The sequence below is a fragment of the Sorghum bicolor genome, chromosome 1, assembly GCF_000003195.3.
Source record: "Sorghum bicolor cultivar BTx623 chromosome 1, Sorghum_bicolor_NCBIv3, whole genome shotgun sequence".
NCBI classification, from domain to species: Eukaryota; Viridiplantae; Streptophyta; class Magnoliopsida; order Poales; family Poaceae; genus Sorghum; species Sorghum bicolor.
This window is the reverse complement of record NC_012870.2, coordinates 51,432,572-51,460,476: the sequence shown is the minus strand read 5'-3', so window position 1 is coordinate 51,460,476 and position 27,905 is coordinate 51,432,572. Positions and strand designations below refer to the sequence as shown.

Below are 27,905 nucleotides of genomic sequence, written 5' to 3'. Positions count from 1 at the left end.
GGGTCGCTGTTTCTACCATGCGGATTGAGAGGTCTATTGCTTCGGTGATCTTGAAGCTCTCTTCTTCGCAGGTATACGCGGTGTAGACATTGCCTCTGACGGTTAGGACGCCCTTCTCCGTAGGCATCTTAAGGACCAGGTATGAGTAGTGCGGGACTGCCATGAACCTTGTCAGCGATGGTCGGCCTAGTATAGCGTGGTAGGTCCCGTCGAAGTCCGCGACCACGAAGTTGATGAATTCTGTCCGAAAGTGGTCGGGTGTGCCGAATTGGACAGGCAATGTTATCTGTCCGAGGGGCACTGAACTCTGTCCTAGCAAAACCCCCTAGAATTGGGCATCGTAGGGTTTTAGCTGTGCAGGAGATATCTTGAGAGCGGGCAGGCTGTTGCGGAAGAGGATGTCGATGGAGCTTCCCCCGTCCACGAGCACGCGCTCGAATCTGATGCTGTTGATGCAAGGGTCCAGGATTAGAGGGAAACGACCTAGCTCTGGGATAGCGGCCCACTGGTCCTTCCTGCTGAATGAGATCTCCCTGTGCGACCACGAGGGGAATTTTGGGTCTGCGATCAGCCCGTCCGTGCTGTCTATGTTAAGGCAGGCTCTCTTTAAAAGCTTTCTTTCTCGCTTAGATTCGATGGAGACCTTGCCCCCAAAGATGGAGTGGACCACGTCAGTGGGGCTGACGTATTGGTGTCGGGGGTCCCTATCTTGGTCTTCATCCTCGTCTTCGTGGTGGTGCTCGTCTCGCTTGCCATTTTTCTTAGCGGAGTTGTCTTGGGCGGCCTGCCGTGTATAGATGCTTTTGAGGACGCGACACTCTTCCATGGTATGATTAGACTTTGGATGTAGTTGGCACGGTCCCTTCAACGTTTTGTTGTAGTCTTCTTGGCAGTCCCGCCGCCCGTTGGGACGCTTTACCGTATTTACTTCGTGATCGTAGTCGCGGGGGCGCTTTCCTCTGAAATCGTCGCGGTTGTCGCGTCGCCGATCCCAACCTTCTCTGTGATCGCGGTTGTCGGGGCGGCGGTGGTTCCTGTTGTCGTAGCGACCGCGACCGTCATCTCGCCGGGGAGGCTGGTCGGGACCTCTCGCATCGTCTCGGATTAGTTTTTCTGCGTCGTCGGCGTCGGCGTAATTTTTGGCTGTGGCGAGGAGCTCTGCCACCGTTGTTGGCCGTTTACGCAACAACTTGTTCCTTAGCGCCTCATGGAAACGCAGGCCCTTGATAAAGGCAGAGATGGCCTCGTCGTGGGAAATCTTCGGGATCTTAAGGCGCATATCCGAGAATCGTCGGATGTAATCGCGAAGAGGTTCGTTCTTCCTGTCCCTTATCCTTTCGAGGTCATACTTGTTTCCAGGCTGCTCGCATGTGGCGATGAAGTTGTCGATGAAAGCCTGGCGTAGCTCTCCCCAAGAGTCGAAAGAGTCCTCGGGTAAGCCAAGAAGCCACTGATGACCAGCCTGGTCGAGTACTACGGGGAAGTAGTTGGCCATGACGTGCTCATCTCCCGCTGCTGATCGGACGGCGATTTCATAGAGAGTGATCCAGTTCGCTGGATTTTCCTTGCCATCGTATTTTTTAAGTTTTTCGAGCTTGAAATTGCGGGGCCATACGACCTGGCGGAGGTGTGAGGAGAACTGTCTTAGGCCCGGAGGGCCGTGCGTTGCATCGTACTCGATACGGCGCAGGTTTTCGTGGACTGCTCTCTCTGTGGCGCGCCTGTTGATGCGGTCCCGGGCATCTTTGGGAGGGATGTTGTGTCGGAGATCCCTGTGCTGGTTTACTTCTTGACCGCGTCTGCGGTTCTGCTCGCGGTGACCGTCAGTGTCCCGACCACCATCGTCACGCCGTGAATCTTTTCGACGGTTGTCGGGAGAGCGGCTGCGGTGACACCTGCTGGGAGGCGGTGAAGTCCGGCTACGATTAGTCTGGTCGGAGGTGGCTTCCGTGTAAGAGACGTCCTGGACTCTCTTGAGCAGAGTGGCTGTCTGTCCCATTGCGGCGATCAGGTGTGCTCGGATGCTGGTCCGGACTCCCTGGCACTCAGGGGTATCAGGGAGCCGGTCTAGGTTAGCCATGGCGACAGCCACGTTAGCACTTGGCGTCTTGTAGACTGGCTGATCCCCGACCATGTCAAAAGCGTCGTTAAGATTATGCGGTGGAATTTGCTGTTGCTCGTCTGCACGTCGACGGGCGCGATCGGCGTTGCGCTGCTCGCGGAGTTGCCTCTGCTCATCTGTTTCTCCATCTACGACCGGCTCGTCGGCGCTGACGTTGAAAACAATATCTCCTCGCCGGGGGGGAATACCGGAAAACGAGGGAAACCCGGAGGGTGTGAAGACAAATCCAGGTCGTAGTCCTCGTCTTCGGTGTTTATAACTTCGGTGGGGACGGAACCGATGCTAGAGTTGGTGCTGGAAGCCTGGCCGTCCCGTAGTTCTTGGACTGTCACCATGTTGACGTAGTGACGACCGTTCCTTTTTGGCGGCCAACCCGCTTTGCTGAAAACGGATTGGATGTGCCGCGAGTAGAGAGAGGCCGAGTTGTTCAGGCCGCAAGGATAGTCTCCCTTCTTGAGCTTGACAGATCGTCCTGAGGGAGTTGAGGTTATCGTCAGAGACGTGCCCAGCCGTTCGTGTGTAACGACACGAGTTGGCCGACGGGATTTGAAAAAACCCGTTGGAGCAGCTTGATCAGGCTGACGCAGGATTCCGTCCACTAGTTGGGAAGCTTCGAGTAGCTTGGAATCAGCGCGATCGAGCGCGTGGAGAAGGTCCGAGCAGTTGATCTTCTTTCCCTTGTAGAGCGGGAGCGGTGGTCGGGCGCTCGGTTCCGCCACGCGAGTGGTCGGAGACAACGTGTTCTCAGATTGGATCTGAGTTTCTTTCGGAGCCGTGGTCGTGAGGCCGCCGCTGCGCGTCGTCCACGTGATCTGGCCGACGGTGAACGTGAGGCCTTCAGGCACGGCCGCGGAAGCTGGGATCGTGACCATCTTGTTCGCCGAAGAAGTTGCACGCACACCCCCTACCTGGCGCGCCACTGTCGACGAAAGCTAGTCGGCAGTCTACCTTGGGGTATACCCACGGTAGTAGTTTATCGGTAGACGGTGCGCAAACTACGAATTCGATGGTGACGCAAGACACGGACAAGCTTTTTATCCAGGTTCGGCCGCCGAGTTGGCGTAATACCTACGTCCTGCGTCTGGTTGTATTGGATTGTGTTGAGAGAATATTCTGTCCTAGAGGGGTCCCTTGCCCCTCCTTATATAGTCCGGAGGGCAAGGTTACAGATCTGAAAACTAATCCTAGTCGGTTACAATTGCCATAGATAGTTCGATATCAATTCCTATTCTAACCGACTAGAATCCTGCTTGATTTTCACGGCTTGCTCCCTTGCACTAAACTCCAAGCTGTCACATCAAGCTTTGAGCTTGTCTCGTAATGGGCCAAGTCTCCTGGCCCAAGTCTAGCCGTAAGGGTATAGGGGTTTATACCCCACAGATATTTGCTCACTCTTGCAATTTCCCCCACACCTCAGAAGAAGTTTTGGGCTTGTGATCAACCAGTCAGTTGGATCCTGTGGAGAGAAGTTAATACCCGAAGTTTAGAGTTGTCTATTCGCTGTTTGATACTAAAGGTTATCTCTTTTATTCTAAGTACGTTATATATTTTATTTTATGCATTGTCTTTTGATATTACCCTTTATTTGTATCTATATGTGAGATTTGACTTTTAATACTCGCATATGGTGCATATCTGGTTTTGTCTTTAAAATCGGATATTACAATAAAGAGTCTTACTAGTAATTTAGCCAAGAGATGGCTAGGCAGTATGGGCTGGCCTTTTGGCTTGTATAGTGAAGACAGGTACAAGCTACTAGGCTACAAGCCTACTTTTGTAAGATAAAGAGGAGAAGGACATGGAGGAGAGAGACATCATCGGACAACACAACGAACAATCAATGCTCTTGCCATGTTCCTCCACGTCGGCTCCTTCATTGATTCCCTCCCTTCTCCCTATCCTCATCGTCCTTTCTATCCTCAGAATCCTCCAAAGCTTATCTACATTATCTTGTGCGGATATCCTTGTGTCCAGTACTCGTAATTTGGGAGACAAGTTGTACCAGTTGTGTCAAGCTTTGAGTGATTATGACATGTTGGTTTTGTTTTGTAACAGCTTAGTCCGCATGTGCTCCTTGTTTGCTACTGCTTATGCTGATTTGTTGCGAGACAAAAACACTGTTCGCCTCAAAAATTGGGTGATTATATAAGGTAACTATATATTACAGGGCAAATAATGTACCATGTGTTTGGTTTGAGGAAGATGTGGGATGCGTTAGTTTTTTAGGCTGTGTTGGAGGTCTGTTTGGTTTCAAGGTTAATGGATGTGGGATGAGATAGCTTACATGTAGGCCCCACCTGTCATCCTCCCCAATTATTCTCTACACTTTTCCTCTGTCGTCTTTTCTCCATGGCTGCTGCAGGCGTCTCCTCCGGCAGGCCTGCTAGCTGCTCCTTCAACCGGCCGCGACCTGCTCTGCTATGCTCCTCCAGTCGGTCATGCCCTGCCAACCACCCGCCTGCTTTGATCCACCGGCTGGCTGCGCCCTGCTCGACTGCTCCTCTGCCCGCCGCGCCTCGCCTTGGCCGGTGTGCTGCTCCTCCGGCTGCGTGCGCTATGCCTCCTCGGCCCCGCGCGGCACCCCTGCAACTGCTCCCAGGCCACATGCGCCGCTGGTTGCCGGCTCGCTCTGCGCACGCCCTCGCTTGTCCAACCCACAAAGCATGGGAACTGGGTGAAATCGGATGAATCTGCATATAGCAGAAATATTCCCATCTGGGATAAATCCAACCCATATGTACTCCAGACTGAAATCCCCTAAAAGGAGATCCTGGCCAACCCAATCTACTTCATCCCGCCATCCAAACACTCGCATATTAGCTCATTTTCTGTACTCACTAATTACTCACATTTTCAATAAACTACATTAAGTATGTATTCATATTTGTTTATCGGTTTGAGTATGTTCATATACTTATATTAAGATACTCTAGATCTTACCATGCGAAATTTTTCAAAGGAATTCAAAATTCATACATTTTAATATATTACTAAAATACCACTACTGTACATATGCATGCATACTTAACGTACATACGACCTTAGATGGTTTAGTATGACCATATACTTTGTCTACATACACTTCATCGGATCATATAGACCCTAAATCTAGAGATATACGGGCTTCTGTAACATCAAATTGGTGCGGAATAATGCATAGCATCTCATAGCAGTTTGTACACTTCTGGAAACTAATCAATCTTTTATTGATGATGGAGGTGACTATTGTGGACCTGAGATAGGCAGTAAAAAAATTTCAGTTGAGCTTATCAATCTTTGATGTGTTCAGGTTGCAGGGTGAAGTGGCCCACGTGTTGAATTGAGGGCAAAACAAAAAACCAGAGGGAGAATGTACAGTCAGCAGATAGCACTCAACGGGTGGTTATACTAGTGGTGTCCCCCTTCTGTGTCTTTTTGTACCTGTCAGTATCCTAACATCCAATTGGCGTTCAATAACGTACACTGTTTGTCGTGCTCTTAACTACGACTACAGCGATGGCAAAACTTCGCAACTTTCAGTGGCACACAAAGACAAGAACGACAAGGACGAGCAGAAAGCAGACGAGGATCCGAGGCGATGGAACACGTACGGTACGCGAGCAGGAAGTGGTGCTTCTTACCTGCTCAACGATGATGAACTTGCGTGCAGGATCCTTGGCGAGCGCGTCCACCACAGAGTCGAGCGTGTTCATCACACACGCGCCCTGCCATGCATATCACCCAGGAGCGAGAGCTGGTGAGTATAGATGTACAACGGGCCGGGCCACCACCGTGCTGCGGGCCGAGGGTGCGGCCCATGGTCCGGTCCGCGGGCCATTTTTCCGGGCCGTGCCGCCCGTTCAGCCCGGTCGGGCCGGGCCGGCCCACAGCCCGACAAGCATATCATGTCTCAATTTACCATTTTTTTTAAACAAAGGTCAATTTTTTCACAAATCACAGAAGAAGCAGCATACAATTTCATTGTTATATCAAAGAGAAAGAGCACAAAATCACAACATATAGAACAAAATGAGCGGGCCGTGTCGGGCCACGGGCCGACCGGGCTGGGCCACCATCGTGCTGTGGGCCGAGGGTGCGGCCCATGGCCCGCAAGCACCGGACCGGGCCGTGCCACGGACCGGGCCAAATTTAACGGGCCAAATGTACATGTATACTGGTGAGTGAGAGAATGAACTGACAAGCAGGAAGGAAGGAAGGAAGGAAGGAAGGAAGGAAGGAAGGAAGGCGGCATGGTGTATTATATTGTGTTACAATAATTACAGTATATATACCTGGATGCTGTTGTTGGATCCGACGTAGTACTGGTCGATGGTCATGAGCCACCCGACGTCGTCGTGCGAGTGCGGCACCAGATGCACGTTGAGCTTGTTCCCCACCACCGTGCCGCCTCCACCACCTGGCGTGCTCCTGTTGTTGCACCCCACCGCGAACGCCGAGGCCTCCATGACTGCAGTCGCCGATGCTGCCACTGCGAGCGCTACAAGAGCTACCAGCACAAGCGCAGGCGCCATGGTCGATGGCTTCTTGTCTGATGGATGGATGCCGCACCGTCCAGCAGCCCCGACCACGACGAGCGCACAAACGGTCACTGGAGTGGAGTGGGTGGGAGTTCGCCTACAGCGTGGAGCCGTGGACGCGCCCTTGGGTGTTGGTTACATGGAGTTGGCGTTTGTTTTGTGATGAGTACAGGGCGTCAGGGCCCTATACCCTCACGGTCAGTGGGCTCCTTCAGAACCAGCTGTGACCATCCTGCTTTCAGCCAAACGGCTGTGCTATATATCTTGGACCTCTTCGATAATATAGGCTGATTATGATCAGAATAATAAGCTAAAATTAAAAGCCAAATGTTGCACTGTTTAGCAGCTTTATGTGGCCACACTTCTTCCCAAACGGCTTTATTTGTGTTAAACTATAAAATTTAGGTCAGAAAGTCGGTTCCAGAAACTTTTGTGATTCTCTTTCAGAAGATCAAAAGAGTTTTGTTAGAGCTAATTGATTTGGGCACACCTATCTGTTTTCTCAGCCTCTATTCCTTTGCTTGAATGAGTTATGAGAAATTTTCAAGTTGGTGTTACATAATTTTATTATGGGGGTAAGCGTATCGGATTTTTCAAAGCAATACTTCAACAAGTTTTTGGTTTCATTTCTAGTGATATTCCGGTTCATTTGAACAATATTTTTGCTGAGTTCACTCCTAGGAATTTACACTTTTATGACAAACAACTTTCATCACTGAAGTAGACAAATTCGTCATAGTTTCAGATTTATGGTGAATTTATGATAAAAAATGGCTCGTCATAAAAGTCACGGTACACTTGAACTTCCTTGAAGAATCCAAAAGCTTTGAGAAGTGGCTTGCTCTGTGACGAAAAACACACTATTATAAAACCATTTTGGCATGCGTGGCCGCTAGTGGGTGCTTCCGTTGAAGATGCTTTCTATGTATACATGCTATAGCTGGTTGTATTGGAGATAGTTCGGGTACGTATCGCTTTCTTATTGCACAACATGCCTATCTCTGGTTCTTGCACGTTTCAGGTTCTTACTGGGCCACATGTCGTGCTGTAGTTAGACCACATGTCACTTCTTCATTAGACCAAGTGTCATATTTCTATTGGTCACGTGGTCATGTCTTATTCGCATAGGCGGATCCAGTGGGTAGCACGGGTATGGCATGGCATACCCTAGGCCCAGCCCAAAAAACATATATATAAGTTTCACGCTCAATAATTTTTTACCCATCACATCGAATCTTTGGATATATGCAGATAAAAATAAAAACTAATTGCATAATTTGGTTGTAAATCACGAGACGAATCTTTTAAACATAATTAATCCATGATTGGACACTAATTATCCAGTAAAACAAAAATGTTACAGTAGCCAAATCCAAAAACTTTTCAGAACTAAACAAGGCCTCGATGAAAAAAACTCGATTCTCTTTCGTCTCGCACCTGCTCTCGGTAGCTCATTCCAAACGCACTATGGACGCGCGACTTATGCCATTTAGGTCTTGTTTACTTCCTAAAAATTTTACATTTTTTTCAAAATTTCCTATCACATCGAATCTTGCGGCACATGCATGTAGCATTAAATATAGATAAAAAATAACTAATTGTACAGTTTGCCTGTAATTTACGAGACAAATCTTTTGCGCCTAGTTAGTCTATGATTGAAAATATTTATCAAATACAAACGAAAATGCTACAATGTCCATTTTACAAAAAAAAAATTGCAACTAAACAAGGCCTTAATAGTTATGTACCGAATTGGTGGACATTTTTTATGAAATTCTATCGAATTGATAAATATATTTTACCGGTTTGTATATGAAGATTTTTTTGTTCGGCATACTCTAAGCAAAAATCCTGGCTCCGCCACTGCTTATTCGAGCATATGTTATGGCGTTGTCCGTCCATGTTTTGTATTTTTATTCCGCCACATGGCATGATAACTTCCTTCCACGTGTCGGATTTTTAATAGCCCATGTGCAGTGTCATGCACTGGTTCATCTACATGTTACATTTTTATTTGATCATGTGGCCTGCTCAGTTCAACCATGTGCTCAACAATCAATTCATCATAAAGTAATTCAAGATTGTCACTCCTGCAAAGATTGACTACATGACTATTCAGCCTGCCAATCAAATACGATTAATATTTCACATATCAGTAGCTAGCCACTGATAGAGTATCACCATATCAAACCGACACATGAGTCCACACATCAAAACGACGTACAAGTCCACACATCAAACCGCAAATGTTCACTGCATCAAGCCGCAAGAGTTGATGACTAAATTATCAGAAGAGCTAAACCACGTGTATAGCTCATGGATATTATTGTACTCCTGTTCATGTTTCTTGTATTCCTCAAACTCTCATTCAGTCTTTTCCGTCTTCCTCTTCAATTAATCTAGTTGATCGATGAGGCCAGCGAAACTTTCCTATTCAATAATATCCATGAGTGATGCATAGGTCTTCCTCAGCCTACTGCTAATAGATATTACATAAGCTTCGGTCAATTTTAGTAGATTTCCATAACACTAGGCTCCTACTATGTTTTCTTCTTTTATGGCAATGGCTTTGTAGATTTCAAGGAAAGCAAACGAACATACTTACAACTACTACTCATGAAGCATTGCCTAGGCCCTTTTTACTACTGGTATGAAAGTCCCTAAAGACTTCCACAACATTAACATCTTCATCAGTGGACCATGTTGTTCTTCAAGTTCTTCATCGTGTTCTGCTGTCTTTCTCTTGTTCTCCTTCTATTCACATTGCATATGAGTTTTAGTTTATATTTATACAAAGGCTAGGGTAACAATAAAACACAACCATCACTTACAGTTTTTTGCAACTAGACAACATAGAAGTGAGATCTTATAGCCTAGTGGTACTTCACTTTTGCATGGTTTCGCTTGTTCCTCTCAGATGTTTTCTACAACTTCATTGTGTTAGACTACAACACAAGTAGACCATAGCAAGACGAGACACAAAATCGATGGGTTCAAACAACTTGTTCTTAGTACTAGACCAAATCTCGACAAGTCCACACCATTATGCATCAATAGGGACACCATTGAAGTATTTTTTCTTCAACCTATAGTGTGTTTGTTGCACTGTAGACTACATTACATTCCAACAGGTGTCGATGAAATATGGTCAGCAGTCTACCTAGGGGTATGCCTATGGTAGTAGATTGTCGACAGAAAGGTGTGCAAGCAATGAACTAGATGGTGACGCAAGACAACACGCAAGGATATATCCAGGTTCGGCCACCGTAAGGGTGTAATACCTACGTCCTGCTCTAATTGTATTATTCTATATGATGAGAGATGATTTGAGGGGGTCCCTGCCTACCTTTATATAGTCCAAGAGGTAGGGTTACAAATCTGGAATCTAATCCTAGCTGATTACAATTGCCATAAGTAGTCGGATAATGATTCCTATCTAACTGACCAAGATCTTGCTTGATCTTCAAGTCTGCCTTCCTTCCTTGTGCGGGACACTGAGCAGATCGAGTAGGCCATGCATTGCCTTCTGGTTGGCTAATACCTCTGGTATAGATCAGCCCAACCCTACCCAAAAGGGCATAGGGGTTTATACCCCCATAGCTAGTCCTTAAGCTCCATGTATTATGATATGACATGCCATTTTGAGCTTCTTTGACCAGTGAAACTTAAGTTCTTGTTATCTTCGACCAGCAAGAACGTTACCCGAACAGTTGCGGGAGCATTCTGACCAGTTCTAACATTAGTTGATCACTGTTAACACCGAAGAAGCAGGTTGTCTGAATAATGCATGGTGCTCTTCAAAAAAGTAATAGTATGAGTTTAAATCATCACAAGCATAGGGGTCGAAAGATGCAAACATATTCACCGCAAGATGAAGTGTGCCCACTTAGTCCTCGAGCCTAGTAGTAGGTGACATAGACTATAATACCCGATTTTAAGAATAAAACTAGATATGGACCATATGTGAGTCTTAGAAGTCAAATCTCACATAGAGCTACAAATAAGGGGTAATATCAAAAGACAATACATAAATATATAATATACTTAGTATAAAAGAGATAACCTTTGATAGCAAACAGCAGATAGACAACTCCATCCTTCGAGTATTAACTTCACTCTACAGGATCCAACTGACTAGTTGATCACAAGCCTAAACTTCTCCTGAGGTTTGTGGGAAATAGCAAGAGTGAGTCCATGTCGAACTCCACAAGTATAACCAGGGGTTTATGAGGCTCAATTAGCTGACACTGGTTTGACTGCATTTAGCTTTTATTTGTAGATAGCATATTTGATCATTGGATAGCAAATATCAAGGTAGCATAATTAATCCCATAACCACATGATCAATGTATACAAGAATTAAGAATAACACATATAAACAACATAATAAATCATCATTTATCATCATTAATCATGTTCAAAAGTGTCCATCTATTTCGTCAGTTTTCTAGACCGCCCGTATCCATGGGCACGGCTAGTATACCAGATTTAACACTCTGCAGAGGTTGTACATCTTTACCTATCGACGAAAGCTAGTCGGCAGTCTACCTTGGGGTATACCCACAGTAGTAGTTTATCGGCAGACAGGTGCGCAAGCTACGAACTCGATGGTGACGCAAGACACGGACAAGGTTTTTATCCAGGTTCGGCTACCGTGTGGGCGTAATACCTACGTCCTGCGTCTGGTTGTATTGGATTGTGTTGAGTTGAGATGAATTGTCCAAGGGGGGTCCCTTGCCTCTCCTTATATAGTCCAGAGGGCAGGGTTACAGATTTGGAAACTAATCCTAGTCGGTTACAATTGCCATAGATAGTACGATATCAATTCCTATTCCAACCGACTAGAATCCTGCTTGATCTCCACGTCTTGTTTCCTTGCGCGAAACTCCGAGCAGTTAGATCAAGCCTCGAACTGTCTCGTGATGGGCCAAGCCTTCTGGCCCAAGTCTAGCCGTAAGGGTATAGGGGTTTATAACCCCACAGCTAGTCCCCGAGCACCATGTATTATGATGTAACACGCCGTCTTGAGCTTCTTCGACAAGTGAGGGAAACTCCCGAACAGCTGCAACGGTATTTTGACCATTTTAAAAACCAGTTGTTCAACATCAACATTGAAGAATTAGGTTGTTCGAAGAATGCATGGTGCTCTTAATCAAAAAACATTTCTTTCCTGATGAAGTGTGCCCACTTTACTTTTCTGAAAAGTATAAACTTTCAAAAAGCAAGCAAATTCACTGCAAAGTGAAGTGTGCCCACTAAGTCCCCGAGCCTGGTAATAGGTGACGTAGTCACATGATGCCAGGGTCTAAAAAGGAAATCGTTCATAGAAAAAAGAAAACTGAGATGCATCGCCAGATGCATCGTACCGATGTAGTCCCCGAGCTTGTTGGAAGGCGAAGTATGAGCCTTGTAACAAGGTCTAAAAAATTAGAATTATCCGAGCAGCTGTTATGCATTTGATTTTTCAATGCCAAGATCGTGTTGCACTTTTTTATGTTCGAGAGGACCGATTAACCAATCCCTGAGTACGTCATGCTCGAGGTTGGGCACAGTCCCTAGACTTGCAAAAGAGGAGACTAATCAGCCAGTCCCCGAGTATGGCGTGCTCGGTGGTCGGTGCAGTCAATAGGTTATCAAGTAGGCAGACCCGTCGACCAGTCCCCGACCATACCATGCTCGATGGTCGGTACAGTCCCCGAGTATATCAAATGGGAAGACCGGTCGACCAGTCCCCGAGCATGTCATGCTAGGTGGTCGGTGCAGTCCCCGAGATGTCGAATGGGCAGACTAGTCGACTAGTCCCCGAGCATGTCATGCTCGGTGGTCGGTACAGTCCCCAAGTATATCATGTCTGTCTGACCAAAAGCCCTACTTTTCTTTTTGAAAAAATCGTATCGCCATATTAATGTGCGATGTGATGGAGTATCCTACCACAATGTCAGGCTGTTGCGTGAAAAGGTGCACCTGGTAACTGTGCAGCCGCTCTTTGCGCGGTCCAAGAAAAGGAAATGATCAATTATGCAGAAAAGCCACCAAATTAACTGCGATAATTATTGAAAACCAAAACGCCGCAGCTGCCGCAAGATCCACCCACTTCCCCAGAATACGGGAAGTGGTAGAGGTGGGGCTGTTGTTATAAAAAGCCCAAGTACGCACCCTTGTTCTTTACCCAGCAGTCACATACCATTGCCCAGCCTTCATCTTCCTCAGCACCTTCAAACCCCAAATCCGAGCTCGAAGCTTTCCACACGAAGGAAATGGCGAAGAGCGACGCCAAGAAGAGGGCCGAGATGATGGCCAAGGAATGGAAGAAGTCCTGGAGGAACACAAGATCCCTCAACGACCTCGTCGAGATGGGACTCCTGCACAATCAGGAGCTCGGCGGCTAGAGAGCGCCAGAAGGGGAAAGCTACCCCGACCCTCGCACCGGTGAGATCGTAGTTTTTGAAGATTTTTTCAGGAGGGGGTTTGGGATTCCAGTTCACCCTTTCCTTCAAGGCCTTCTGCTTTACTATGAAATCGGGATCTGCAACCTGCACCCAAACTCCATTCTTCTCGTTTCTACTTTTATTCACTTGTGCGAGGCCTATGTCGGGATCACTACAAGAAATTCCCTTATACGTGACGGTTTGATTGTGACCTTCTAACAAATCATCACAGAATGTAGTCATCCATGACGGTCCAAATCCCAGGTGATGATGCATGACGATTGGTTGAATTACCACCATAAGTGGAATGTCACGAATCATGCAAAATCATTTTACGGATCAATGATTTCATTAGGGAAGGTAAATGCAAAAAAAGTGGATTTAAATAGGGAAGGTAAATGCAAAAAAGGTGCCATAGGTGGGATTTGAACCGTGGCTGGCCACAATGGTCCCAACCGCAAGGAGCTAACCAGTTGGTCATCGGTTGTATTGTGCATAATCCTAACTTGTTTCTTCTTTTGAACTTCCCGGCGTCGCCCCCTGAGACCTTATCCTCGGCTCCTCTAAACACATAGCGGCATCTCACCAGTCACCACTCGAAGCCGCAGCCGCCACCACTACTATCATCCGCATCGGGACCCCTGTCTCCATCCCGGCCATCGACGTCCATCGCATGGCGACTCCTGCCCTTTGCCGCAGCCGCCGATGCCCTCCACAGGAACCTGGCCGCCTCCCCTGAGGAAATCTGGAGCCGGTGAATCCTGCATCGACCCCAACACCCCTCCCGCATCGGCCGCAAGCAGGAGCCGCCGACAGCACCCTCTAGCGTCGACCGCAAGAAGCACAAGCAAAAGTTGTGTGGTGCTGCCTCTCCCATCTCATGCACGAGGATTATTTATAGGGACTAGACTGGATCTACTATCTCGATCTGAATACCTTCTCTATTCTAGTGCTAGCTTATTCTCAATACCTTCTCTGATCTAGTGCTAGCTGATGATTGAGAGCATAGTTGCTTGGATTTTTCATAGGCACAGATCTGGTGGTACCTTGTGGCTGGACTTGAGAGAAGTGCTAGAACGTGTGACTGGGAGAAGCAGGACAGCATGGATTTTTAGATCCCGTTGAACAAATGCTTGTATAATCTCCACTACTATCGATAGAGCAGCACTTTGATCTCTTCCGTTATTTATTCTGCTTGAGGAAGAAGGGAGCAGTTGGAAGCTCCAAGATTGCAGGTGGAGTATACATCAATCTTCGTGACGGGATAAAAAACCGTTACCTCAGTTGCCCGTGAAACACCTCCCTCACCGAATGGTACAAGAGGTGGTTCTACATTAGGGAAGAACCGAGCAGCGCCACTTTTTGCGACGTTGGATATATTCCCGAGAAGAGGGTCAGTTGGACAGATCGGCCCGAGTACACCGTTCAGGTGTCGGAGTTGATGACCCTGATCGACTGGTCCCACCTGGACGAACCAGGAGTGGTCGGGAACTTCCTCGTACGACGAGTAATGCCCTGCCAGAGGAGGGTGCACTCGGCGTACGAGTACGCAGGAAGCCAAGACCCGACCAGGATGCACCGGGACGGTTTGGAGAAGGCGGAGGTCCAGCGGTTGATGAACGAGTTATTCAACCTTACAGATGATAATTTCGTTCGAAGTGATGATCGAATGCTTGCCTTCACGCTGGGCCGACCAGCTCCTAAGGTAAATGAATACCTTTGTTTATTTGTATTGCTATGTGAATACTGTATCCCTTTGACTGATGACTTGTCGCTGTTGTATTGCAGATAGGAGATATCGACCAGTGCTCGTTGTACGTGTCGCTAGCACCTGGTATGGACCATCCCATTGGGGTGGACCCGCCGCCAAGCAATGCTGCTCGGTGCCTCCAATACACCAGCAGCGATGAAGACCAGCGCCGACCAGCACCGACCATCGAGGACAGAGTGGCAGAGAAGAGGCCAATGACTGTGGAGCCATCCCCCACGGAAGCAAACCCAGCGGGGACGGCTGTAGATCCTTTGATGGGGCAAGGCTCGACCAGCCAAGGCCCAAAACGCCGCCGGTTCGTGAGGATCGTCGACGACGGCGATGAAAAGGATGAGACTGCTCCGTCCTTGGTCAGGAGACCATGGAGCCGCCCCAACGTCACGTCGATCGACACTGGTCGGGTAGCCAGTGACCCGCCTGCCGCACACGTCGAGCCAGTGCGTCTCGGAGGAGCAGAAGCAACGGCTGCAGCTGGGAGGACCAGGAGAAGGTTCTTCACAGCGACGCACCGGAGCTCCGACCTGTGAGTTCAAGACCATGTCTTCTGCGCTATCTTTTTTTATGCAATTTTGATGTCGGCATTATCTCTTCTTTTGTTAGTGCAGCATCGGATGTTGATCCGGGCAACGTCACCGGCCAGAGAGCAGCCAAGCCGGCGGTTGTCGATGAAAACGCCGCTGAGCAGACCGCCCACGAGCAACCCGAGGAGCAGCCCGCGGTTGTGACCGTGGCGGAGACTGCTGAGGAGAACCCGGCTCAAGTAAAGACCCGAGCGAGTACCCTGACAAGGGACTACGAGGCCGCAAGGACACCTCCCCCGAGCAGCGTCGTAGAGGAGGGAGAAAAAGTCCCGACTCCCCCTCTAGCTGAAGAAGAGAGGGCCCCAACTCCAGTCCCAGCGGAGGCTTCTACACCGAAGGGCTCCCCTAGCCGGGGTAAGGGTCCTCTGATACCCGTTACCACGGCTGGGGTAGCGCGGAGAGCGAGGAGGCGCAGGCAGCCTCCGATGACGAAGTGGAGGGGATCCAGGGGCGCCCCCATGATGGTTGCCAACATGTTTTCGTGTGGCGCCAGCGTGGGGACCACTGGGCCGGTCACGAGGAGCTCGCCGAGACCGAGGAGGCGGCGAGGGTAGAGCGCGCTGCCAAGTGGCTCGTTGATGAAGTCAAGGTAAGTGGTCTTGTATTCTACCAGAATGTGTATATATTGTTGCTTATTCACTACGCAATACATATAATTCTTGCAAGGCGCAATGAAAACGGCGAAGTACCAAAAAAGGTGCTTCGACCAAATTGAAGGCATAGTCACCGAGAACAAGGCCCTGACCGCGAAGGTGGACCGCCTTCGGTTGGAGGCCGAGAGGGAGGTGGCCGAGAAGGCGGCTCAGGAGGAGCGCCTGCTGGATCTGAATCAGCGATTAGCCGATAAGGATCGTGAGAAGAAGGGTAAGTCGAATGTTCCGAGAAGTTGTGGTTTAACTTCGGGGTCGGTTTTGATGACCAGCAATTGTTGCTTCAGGTCTGGAGGAGGAAATTGGGCGCCTCCGAGAAGAGAGGGACCGGCTTGACCAGGAGCGTGCCGGCGTTGGAGACCGGGCGCAAGGCTGGCGAGGAGCTGAAGAACAAGAGTCGGGAGTTGGCTGGTAAGAGCCGTTTCACCCTTTTCGACCATGCAGTTTTCTTTTCCTCTTGTTTATACTGACTGTTTGCTTGGTTTTCTTGAAAACTTTGTCATAGTGCTTAAAGTAAACAATAAGAAGCACCTCGACGAGCTGGTCAAGGAACGGGACTCCTGGAAGACCAACTGCATCAAGATCTGGAAAGGAGTAGCCCCGGTACTTGACCTGATCAGTCCCGAGCTCCCCGAGGACCAGCCCTATGCACCGAAGCTAACCCCGGTCGAAAAGGCACAGCAAGCGTGGGGCTGGCTTCAGCAGTTTGTTAAGGATGCCGTGGAGTTTGTCGGAGCGCACGTCCTCAGCATGGTGCGCGCCCACTACCCCCTGGTCGACTTGTCCCGGCTTGAGAGGGGATATCCGAAGGAGGTTGGTCCGAGGGAGGCGGATGACCTTGGCGTCAATCTGCTGGACCTATCGCCGACAGTGATTGGCGATATAAATCTCTGCGGGACATCAACTCCCCCCGATCAGCCAGGATCCGACAGGTCGGCCAGGGAGTTGTCGGGGGCGTCGATTGCAGGAGATGGGCGGTCGGCGCCTGCGGTCTCGACCAGCCAGGTGCCGGTGGCCCTGACCCCTTCGGCGGGACAGAAGAGCCGTGCGGGTGATCAGCCCGAGCAGTAGGTCTGTACAGTAGTTTGTAGGAGTAGACTAGAAGCTGCCCAGAGGGGTGTTTATTGTAAACTTTGTGTATAAAGTTTGTAATAAAGTTTGATTTATATGAACCATGGTTTTGAGCGCTGTAAATTTGTTTAAGTGATGTATCACTGAGTCATGTTGATTGCCCTTGAGGAGCTTGTCCTGGAAAGCAATTGTGGCACTTGTCGAGTATTCTATGTATGTGAAAGCATGTAGCAAAAAGGCAAATTTTATTATTATTTATCAAGATTTACAAATGAAATGTACTGAAAGTTAGGGATAAAAGCGGCACAGTTTGCCTATGTGCCAAGAGTTGGGCAAGCGTGTTCCATCTGGGTACGCCAGTCTGTAAGATGTAGGGCGTGTAACTTCGGCGACCACAAAAGGTCCTTCCCAAGGTGTAGATAACTTGTGCATTCCCTCCTGTCTTGTTTTCCATTTGAGTAGTAGATCGCCGACCACAAAGGAGCGGTCTTTGACGTTCCTATTGTGGTATCGTCTAATGGACTCGAGATACTTTGCTGTTCGAAGATAGGAAGTCAGGCGCCTCTCTTCTGTGCAGTTGATGTCGAGCTCTCTGGCGAGGTCGGCTGAAGACTGGTCAAAATGTTCGACTCTTGGAGATCGAAAGCTACGTCCGAGGGGAGCACTGCCTCGGCCCCATAAACCATGAAATAGGGCGATACACCCGTGTTCCGACTAGGCTGTGTTCGAAGACCCCAGACCACGGCTGGTAACTCTTTCATCCACCGCCCTGGTACCTTGTCATTTTTGGTATACAATCTTTTTTTTAAAGCATCAATAATCATTCCATTTGCTCGTTCGACTTGGCCGTTGGCTCGCGGATGGGCTACTGACACGTACTTTATGACTACGCCTTTGTCATCGCAGAAGTCCCAGAATGTTGTGCCGGTGAACTGAGTGCCTAGGTCAGTGATTATGTTGTTGGGAACCCCGAATCTATGTATGATTTGATTGAGGAATTCCACGGCCTTCTTGGAAGTCGCTTTGACCAATGACATGTACTCGATCCACTTTGAGAACTTGTCGATTAGTACGAACACGAATTTGAAATTGCCGGGAGCCGGTTTAAATGGCCCGATCATGTCGAGACCCCAACATGCAAATGGCCAGGATGACAGAATCGTCTAGATTTCATGAGCAGGTACGTGGGTTCGCTTGGCGAAGAACTAGCATCCTTCACAATGCTGGACCAGTTTCTCGGCGTCGGCGACTGCGGTTGGCTAGTAAAAACCTACTCCGAAGGCCTTCCCGACCAGTGTTCTAGAGGCAGCGTGGTTACCACAAGATCCAGCATGTATGTCTTCTAGTAACTTGATGCCATCGTCTTGTGATATACACTTCAGCAAGACTTCTGAACTTACGTTCTTACGCATAAGTTTGCCATCGACCAGTATGTAATTTTTTGATCGCCGGATGAGGCGCTCGTTCTCCGTTTTGTCTTGAAATCCTGAACCGTTCGAGAGATGCTTGATGAAAGGAGTGCGCCAGTCGTTGCTGCTGGTTGTCGGAGTGGTGTCGTCTACGATCATTGTTTCGTTGGGTGGTTCGTCGATCAGGTCCGTGTCGACACTTGGCGTGTGAATGTCCTGAACGAAAACGCCTTGCGGAATCTGGGCCCGGGATGATCCTATCTTCGACAACGCATGTGCTGCTTGATTCCTGTCCCGGACCACGTGGATGTATTCTATGCCGTAAAAATTGGATTCCCACTTCCAGATTTCTTTGCAGTAGAGGTCCATCTTCTCATGAGTTGTGTCCCACTCCTTATTTAGCTGGTTGATGACTAGGGTAGAGTCACCGTGGACGTAAAGGCGTTTGACTCCCAGTTCGACAGCGAATCGGATGCCATGCAAGCATGCTTCGTATTCGGCGACGTTGTTGGATGCTGTAAAAAGGATCCTAAGGACGTAACGGAGTTTGTCCTTGTTTGGTGAAACAAAAAGTATTCCGACACCGGCTCCATTGATGTTCAAGGATCCGTCAAAGAACATTGACCAGTGGTTGGAGACATCTGGGGAGGGGGCTCGTTGAGATCCGTCCATTCTACGATGAAGTTGACCAGGGCCTGAGATTTGACGGTAGTGTGACTCTGGAAATCTAAAGAAAATGGACATAACTCCATTGCCCATTTTACAATTCTTCCGTTGGCGTCCTTGTTGCGCAAGATGTCTCCCAATGGAAAACTGGTAGTAACTAAAACCCGATGGCCGTCGAAGTAGTGCTTCAGCTTTCTTGAGGTGATTAAGATGGCATAGATTAGTTTTTGTATCTGAGGATACCTGGTCTTGGATTCGTTTAGGACTTCGCTTATGAAGTATACAGGTCTCTGGACATCGTAAACATGGCCTGGTTCATCCCGTTCAACCACAAGTGATGTGGAGACGACTCGATCAGTTGCTGCTATATAAAGGAGCAGGTTCTCGTTAGGTTGAGGTGCGGTGAGGACGGGTGGTGAGGTAAGGAAAGTTTTGAGCTGGGTGAACGCAGCGTTGGCTTCTTCTGTCCAGGAGAATTTTTCTGATGCTTTTAGCAGTTTGAAAAAGGGGAGGCCTTTTTCCCCCAGCCTAGAGATGAACCGGCTGAGAGCAGCCATGCATCCGGTGAGCTTTTGAATGTCTTTGACATTCTTGGGTGGTCGCATATCGAGCACCGCCTTAATTTTTGAAGAGTTCGGCTGTATGCCATCGCGGCTGACAACGTTGCCGAGCAGTAGACCAGAGGGGACCCCAAAGATACACTTTTTGGGATTGAGCTTCCACTTGTATTTATTTAGCGCCTTAAAAGTGTGGTCCAAGTTGTCGATCAGGGTGCTCGCGTCCCTGGTTTTGACGACAACGTCGTTAACGTAAGCCTTGATAGGTGGTCGCGTATCTCGTCACGGAGGCATTGCTGAATAGCGCGTTGATAGGTGGCCCTAGCGTTTTTCAGTCCAAAGGACATGGTGGTGTAACAATATGTGCCAAAAGGAGTGATGAAGCAAGTTTTGATCTGGTCGTCTTCCTTTAGCGAGATCTGGTGGTAACCAGAGTAACAGTCGAGAAAAGAGAGGAGTTCACATCCGGCCGTTGAATCGACCACCTTGTCGATGCGAGGGAGACCAAAAGGATCTTTAGGACAGTGTTTATTGAGATCAGTGTAATCAACGCATATTCTCCATTCATTATTCTTTTTTCTTACAAGGACCGGATTGGCGAGGCAATCGGGATGATACACTTCTTTAATAAATCCGGCTGCTAAAAGCCGTGTAATTTCTATCCTAATAGCCTCCTTTTTGTCACGAGCGAATCGTCGTAGCTTCTGCTTGATAGGTCTTGCAGTCTTCGAGACATTTAAGGAGTGCTCGATTAGGTTTCATGGGACACCGGGCATGTCTGCGGGTTTCCATGCGAAAACGCTTACGTTGTCCCTTAGAAACCCGACGAGCGCGTCTTCCTATTTGGGGTCCAGGTTGGCCCCGATAAGAGCCGTCTTTTCAGGGCTGCCGTCGACCAGCTGTACTTCCTTGTGCTCTTTGGACTTGGAGCTTTTCCTTCGAGTCTCCTGCTCGGGTAGTTGGAGTTGGTCGTATGGAATTTGGGTGGCTTGCGCTATAGTTTCTGCCATGCGAATCGAGAGATCGATTGCCTCGGTAACCTTGAAGCTTTCTTCTTCGCAAGTGTATGTGGTGTAAATGTTGCCTCTGTTGGTTAAGACGCCCTTCTTGGTTGGCATCTTGAGGACCAATTACGAGTAGTGTGGAACTGGCATGAACTTGGTGAGTGAAGGACGGCCTAGAATTGCGTGGTAGGTCCCGTCGAAGTCGGCGACCACGAAGTTGACGAACTCCGTGCGGAAGTGGTCTGGCGTTCTGAACTGGACGGGTAGCGTTATCTGACCAAGGGGTACTGAACTTTGGCCTGGTAAGACGCCCCAGAACTGGGCATCATACGGCTTCAACTACGCCGGAGTTAGCTTGAGGACAGGCAGGCTGTTGCGGAAAAGGATATCGATGGAGCTACCTCCGTCGACGAGCACGCGCTCGAACCTGACGCTGTTGATGCATGGGTCTAGGATTAGAGGAAAACGCCCTGGTTCTAGGATGGCAGCCCACTGGTCCTGCCTGTTGAAGGAGATTTCTCGGTGCGACCAGGGAGGGAATTTAGGATCGGCGATCAGACCATCGGTGCTGTCCACATTAAGGTAGGCTCTTTTTAAGAGCATTCTTTCCTGTTTTGACTCGATGGAGACTTTTCCTCCAAAGATGGAGTGTACCACGTCGGTAGGACTGACATATTGGTGTCATGGGTCTCTATCCTGGTCATCGCTTCATCTTCCTGACCGTGTCTGTCCTGCTTCCCGTTTTTCTTGGTGGTATCCCCCTGGGCGGCCCGTTGTGTGTAGATGCTTTTAAGGACACGACATTCTCCCATCGTATGGTTAGACTTGGGATGGAGTTGGCATGGCCCTTTCAGTGTCTTGTTGTAGTCTTCCTGGTAGTCCCGCCGTCCAATGGGACGCTTGAGTGTGTTTACCTCATGGTCGTTGTGACGAGGTCGCTTGCCTCTGAAATCGTTGCGGTTGTCGCGACGCCTGTCCCACCCTTCTCGGTGGTCGCGGTTGTCGCCGCGGTGAGAATTCTAGTTGTCAAAGTGTCCACGACTGTCATCTCGTCGGGGAGGCTGGTCGGCTCCTCTCACATCTTCTCGGATGAGTTTTTCAGCATCGTCGGCATCGGCGTAGTTTTTGGCCGTGGCGAGGAGCTCGGCGATCGTGGTCGGTCTTTTGCGCAGTAGCTTACTTTTTAATGCTTCATGGAAGCGTAGGCCCTTGATGAAGGCCGATATGGCCTCGTCGTGAGAAATCTTTGGAATCTTAAGACGCATATCCGAGAATCGTCGGATGTAATCGCGCAAGGGCTCGTTCTTCCTGTCCCTTATCCTCTCGAGATCGTATTTGTTTGCAGGCTGCTCGCAAGTAGCAATGAAATTGTCAATAAATGCCTGGCGTAGTTCCTCCCAAGAATCAAAGGAGTCCTCGGGTAGGCCGAGGAGCCATTGATGGCCAGCTTGGTCGAGGACGACTGGGAAGTAATTTGCCATGACGTGCTCGTCTCTTGCTCCTGATCGAACTGTGATCTCGTAAAGAGTGATCCAGTTTTCAGGGTTCTCCATGCCATCATATTTTTTAAGCTTCTCGAGCTTAAAGTTGCGGGGCCATACGACTTGGCGGAGGTGCGAGGAGAACTGTCTTAAGCCGGGGGGCCATGTGCTGCATTGTACTCAATGCGTCGCATGTTTTCGTGTGCCGCTCGTTCCGTAGCGTGCCTGTTGATGCATTCGCGGGCATCCTTATGAGGGATGTTGTAGCGTAGATCCCTATATTAGATTACTTCCTGACCACGTGCGCGCCTCTACTCGCGGTAACCGCCCGTGTCCTGACCACGGTTGTCGCGTCCAGTGTCCTTCCTGCGATCGTTGGGGGAGCAACTATGATGGCGCCCGCTGGGTCGAGGTGAGGTCCGGCTGCGATGAGTCTGGTTAGAGGAAACCTCCGTGTAGGAGACGGCTTGGACCCTTTTGAGCAAAGTAGCGGTCTACCCCATCGCGGCGATCAGATGCGCTCGTATATTGGATCAGATGCCCTGGTACTCTAGAGTATCGGGGAGTCGGTCCAGATTTGCCATGGCGACAGCCACGTTGGCGCGTGGCGTCTTGTAGACTTGATGATTCCCGACCATGTCGAAAGCATCACTGAGGTTGTGTGGTGCTAGTTGCCGCTCCTCATCCGCTCACCGCTGAGCGCGATCGGCGTTGCGCTGCTCACGGAGTTGTCTTTGCTCGTCGGTTTTGCCATCGGCAACTGGTTCGTCATTGCTGACGTTGAAGATTAGATCTCCTCGCCGGGGTGGAAAGACTGGAAAACAAGAAAACCCTAGGGGGTAGGGTGGTAGATCCAGGTCGTAATCTTTGTCCTCGGGTTGTAAAACCTCGGTATGGACAGATCGTGTGCTGGAGTTCGTACTGGTAACCTTATCGTCTGGTAGAACCCAGATGGATACCATGTTGACGAAGTGACGAGCTGCTCGACTGTTCTGGCTCAGCGACAAGCCCGCCTTGCCAAATAGAAATTGAGTATGCCGCGAAAACTGGTCGGCCGCGTTGTTCAGACCATAAAGGCAGTTCTGGTCTAGGGAGGCTGTCTTGAGCTTGACGGTCCCTCCCGTGGGGGTCGACGTTATCGTCAGGGACGTCTCCAGTTGTTCGTGCGTGGTGACACGAGTTGATCGACGGGAGTCAAAAAAACTTATTGTTGCCGCCTGATCAGGTTTGCACGAGATCGAATCCACCAGGTTGGAGGCTTCAAGGAGCTTGTGGTCAGCGCGATCGAGGGCTTGAAGAATGTCTGAGTTGTCGACTCGCTTTGCCCTGTAGCGAGGGAGCGGAGGTCGGGTCCTCGGAGTCGGCGTGATCGGAGTTGACGCCTCTGCTGTCCCAGATCGGATCTAGGTTTCTCCCGAGGTCGTTGTCGTATGGCCGCCGCCACGAGTTGTCCAAGTGATCTGCCCAACGGTGAACGTGAGGCCTTCGACCACGACCGCGGAAGCTGGAACGATAACCATCTTGTTTGTCGGGAGAGCTGTACGCACACCCCCTACCTGGCGCGCCACTGTCAACGAAAGCTAGTCGACAGTCTACCTTGGGGTATACCCATGGTAGTAGTTTATCGGCAGACAGGTGCGCAAGCTGCGAACTCGATGGTGACGCAAGACACGGACAACGTTTTTATCCAGGTTCGGCCGTCGTGTGGGCGTAATACCTACGTCCTGCGTCTGATTGTATTGGATTGTGTTGAGTTGAGATGAATTGTCCAAGGGGGTCCCTTGCCTCTCCTTATATAGTCCAGAGGGCAGGGCTACAGATCTAGAAACTAATCCTAGTCGGTTACAATTGCCATAGATAGTACGATATCAATTCCTATTCCAACCGACTAGAATCCTGCTTGATCTCCACGTCTTGTTTCCTTGCGCGAAACTCCGAGCAGTTGGATCAAGCCTCGAACTGTCTCGTGATGGGCCAAGCCTCCTGGCCCAAGTCTAGCCGTAAGGGTATAGGGGTTTATACCCCCACATTACCCATGAGTCGTGATTTACCCTTTCGCCCGAGGCCCGTCGACCTCTTAGCTCACTTCCAAGGAAAGCCAGCAGGGTTCACTATGAAGCCTTTCAAAGGTTTCGTCTAACAAGTTAGGGCCATTAGATTCACTCGGCAGGCAGATATAGAGCCTCTCTTCCATGGCACATAACACGCAGCCTTTACACACGGACAGAGGCCGCACTATACCAAACGTGTCTAGCCATTCTTACGTCATTTAAGGTAACCACTAACAAGCTAGAAAAAGGTCCTCATACTAAGCTAAAACCAGAGCCATATAGCCCTCATGGTTGTACGAGTTGTCCTAGCTTTTGCAAAGGGATAAGTCCTTATGGACGGTCAAGATCAATCCAGCAAAAGCCAGAGTTCTTTCCACCCTTTATGTTCAAATTGCTAGAAAGCTTATTTTATTATTTATTGTATATTCAAATATTCATGTTACAAGATCATGGATTATAATCAAGCACTAGCAAGAACTACCCAAAAATGCATATCCAAATAGGTAACAAGGAATTCAGGGTAACAATCATCTATGATTTTGCTAAGGTCTTCAAGGTGGACACATGGATATGATATATGTTATATTAATTGTGTATAGGTAACAAGAATAGTCCCAAGTTATACTTGCCTCGATCAAAGCTCTCCTAAGCCTGCTGGTCTTCAAAGGCTTGGTCTTGCTCACCAACGTACGACTCACCGTCTAATCCCAATCATCAATCAACAACACGCAATCCAATGTAGACAATCATACATGAAGTAACAAGGTATAATTAGAACAATACACCAAACAGTGGTAAAACAAATATAAAAGTTTCTCGAAATATTCTACACAGCGCTACGATCACATAAACGTAAAGTTCACAAAAATCAGAATTAAAACGTTGAAGTAATTAATTAAATGCTACTACAAAAATAAAAAGTTTCCAAACAGAGAATTAATACCTCTAACATGTAGAGCTCATAATTACGAACCTAACGCAATTTAAATGGACCACATTGGATTTAAAATGAATATTTTATGGCCAAAACAAATTCGGTGGCAAACTTATAATTACAGAAAGCGTATTTTCGGAGTCAACCCGGTGCTTTTCCATTTTCTGAAAGAGAAAACACATTTTTGAAATCCGCTTTGGACTGCGGGTTTACTCTTAAAAAGAGCAGGGGCTCTTTAGCAAGATTCGCAGGCGAAGGGGTACGGGCTAATCTTAGCCATTGGATCTAAAACGAATGGCTCCGATTTTATGAGAGAGGGAGAGAAGGAGACCGGTCACCGGAGCAGTACTCCGGCCGGCGGCGCCATGGCTGGTGAGGAACACAGCTCGCCGGAGTTGATGTATTCGTGATTCAGAGCGCTAGGAATTGAAAGAAGTTCACCAATCGGAGGAGGAGCTTACTACGAACCCGCCTAGGGACTTCACTTGGGCCGAGAGGGAGCAGGGAGCATGCACGACGGTGGCGGCTCGATTCGAAGCTCGGCGAGATCCGAAAATGTTGATAAAGGTGGCTAGGGCACGGTTTTAGTTGGTTTGGATGCGAAAGGAACATGCGGGGGCGCTACGGGATGCTTTATAAGGGTCAAATTGGGGCTCCCTACAACAAATCCCGTGAATACCGGGGTTGGGGCTCGGTCCCGAGCAGAGTCCCTGCTACTCGCGAGTTGGGGAAGAAGGAAAGGAGATTGTGACACTGACACACGGGCCCAGAGTGGCAGTGAGAGGAAGGGAGAGGGAATTGCGCTGCTGGGCTAGGAGGTGGGTAGCGGCTTTTGCTCGGCTTCTGCTGACTTGGGCCGAGGCCGAGAGGGGAGGAGAGGGCGCTGGGCCACGCAGAAGGGGAAGAGCTGGGCTCCAGAGTAGCCAAGGATGAGGTTCTCTTTTTTTTCTTTTGTTTTTCTTTTATTCAAAAGCTATTTCAAGTCCCTTTTTAAAATCAGTTTTGAAATACTTTTGAACTTTAGTCAAAGTCACACAGTACAAAAATATAAATGCTCCAGCATGAGTGCACATACATGTTACTAAATCCTATAATGAAATTTAATTTAATGAAAATATTATTTTTCCTATATTTTCATAAGCACAAACATACCCAATTAAATCATTTTTCACCTAATTTAAAAAGAGCAAATTTTTAGGGTGTTACATAGACACGTTGTGTCATGGTCTTAAAAGTCTATTTAGGAATTCTGATACTAAGATGCATCGCCAGATGTATTGTACCGATGTAGTCCCGAGATTGCTAGAAGGTGAAGTATGAGCCTTGTAGCAAGGTCTAAAATAAAATCGCCTCTCAGTTGTATATGAGTTTAATCATATATAACCAAGGAGAGCAGTCCCTGAGTCATGGTTAGAGAGTGATTGGGGTAGTCCCCGAGCACTGTGTAGGGAGTGGTTGACGAGTCCCCGAGCGCGATCGAGATCAGAAACATGCTCAGTGGCTAGGAAAGTCCCCTAGTACGCACAAGAAGTGGTCGAGGAAATCTCTGATCACCATACATGGATTAGTCCTTCAAGATGCTGAGTGTAACTTTCACCTTTATCCTCAATATTCATCTTGTTGCTTCTGACATGGGGCCAGAAAATGTCAAATAGTACAATACTTTTGCCATCTTTTGTCTTGTCAAACAAAAAGTTGTGACAATAGCATGATCCCTCATATACTTGAATTAAGAGGAAGTGGGCCCTCCAGTGCTTGAACCAATGTAAAATGGGCCTTCCTATGCTTGAACCGAGATGAAATGGGCCCTCCTGCACTAGATACAAGGAAAGAAAACTGCTAACACAGTTAATGGGGTGTCATGGGGAACTGTGGAGGCGTCGTCCGTGTTAATCACGCACGTTACCTGAGGGTTTCGGGGAGATGGGTCAGTGCAGTGTATGAGATAAATATCCTATGTGGAACTACACTCATTCCACGCCCAATCGGTGTCATTTCCTAAAAGTCGTCTTCTTCCTTCAGCCACCGAGCATCTCCTTCCTGAAATCCAGCCACTGTTGATATTTGGTAACGCAATAAGGAAATGATCCGCAAGCGCACGGATATCGGTGAGCATTTCACCCGGGAGGTTTTCTAGAGTATCGTATTTATATTTTTACCACTGGGAGAAAGGGTGCATCTGACTAACTAAATCTATTGCTACTATCCCTTTAGGCTACAAAGAATGTTTCTCGATGTGAGTGATGTATAGAGAAGACTGCAACCGTAGTCTCGTTTTAACCTTGGTAAGGATGATCTACTGTTCTATTGGGGAGGCTCACGGAATCTAGACAACACAAAGGATGTTCGACCCGCACCTATAAACCTACCCGTCCTGTTAACAAGATATGGGATACAAAGGTAACTCAGAAATATCACGTTCCTCGCTACTACCACGGTCCAGCTAGTCAGGGGATATCTATGAGTACCCTAGCCTAAACACCACGTTTACGCTAGCAATGATTACTCTAATACTCAACCGGAAGAGGATTAAAGTAAACTCATAAACCAAAGAACAATAAAACAAGAACTTACTAGAAGTAGAAGTCGAATTACTGAAGAATCTTAGAAGCAAGCCTCGGGTTAGAAGACTTGATCCCACAGGTACAACTCGGAGTAGACAC

General features: G+C 48.5%; 3 protein-coding genes across 4 annotated transcripts in view; 2 read left to right on the top strand and 1 right to left on the bottom strand.

Annotated features, from left to right (window-relative positions):
* Nucleotides 1-6,783, bottom strand: part of LOC8083570 (alpha-mannosidase) — a 44,676-nt gene extending 37,893 nt beyond the window's left edge. For both annotated transcript variants that reach the window (XM_002464709.2, XM_021450296.1), the window contains exons 1-2: nucleotides 6,394-6,783; nucleotides 5,743-5,826 (exon numbers count right to left, since the gene is read on the bottom strand). In XM_002464709.2, coding sequence (XP_002464754.2) covers nucleotides 5,743-5,826; nucleotides 6,394-6,633 — 324 coding nt within the window. In that variant the 5' untranslated portion in view covers nucleotides 6,634-6,783. The remainder of the gene's footprint in view (nucleotides 1-5,742; nucleotides 5,827-6,393) is intronic.
* On the top strand, nucleotides 13,669-16,001 carry LOC110431898. Its single transcript, XM_021451671.1, has 3 exons — nucleotides 13,669-14,772; nucleotides 14,856-15,361; nucleotides 15,444-16,001. The coding sequence occupies exons 1-3, from the start codon at nucleotides 14,509-14,511 to the stop codon at nucleotides 15,454-15,456; spliced, it is 783 nt and encodes a 260-aa protein (XP_021307346.1). The 5' UTR covers nucleotides 13,669-14,508; the 3' UTR covers nucleotides 15,457-16,001.
* Nucleotides 16,008-17,141, top strand: LOC110431899. Its single transcript, XM_021451672.1, has 3 exons — nucleotides 16,008-16,283; nucleotides 16,357-16,480; nucleotides 16,575-17,141. The coding sequence occupies exons 1-3, from the start codon at nucleotides 16,091-16,093 to the stop codon at nucleotides 16,579-16,581; spliced, it is 324 nt and encodes a 107-aa protein (XP_021307347.1). The 5' UTR covers nucleotides 16,008-16,090; the 3' UTR covers nucleotides 16,582-17,141.

Excerpts from the sequence above, each read along its gene's own strand:
- LOC110431898 (XM_021451671.1), top strand. The coding sequence starts at position 14,509 with ATGACCCTGATCGACTGGTCCCACCTGGACGAACCAGGAGTGGTCGGG. Across the intron at positions 14,773-14,855 it reads TGGGCCGACCAGCTCCTAAG|ATAGGAGATATCGACCAGTG; the intron begins GTAAATGAATAC and ends GTTGTATTGCAG.
- LOC110431899 (XM_021451672.1), top strand. The coding sequence starts at position 16,091 with ATGAAAACGGCGAAGTACCAAAAAAGGTGCTTCGACCAAATTGAAGGC. Across the intron at positions 16,284-16,356 it reads TAAGGATCGTGAGAAGAAGG|GTCTGGAGGAGGAAATTGGG; the intron begins GTAAGTCGAATG and ends TTGTTGCTTCAG.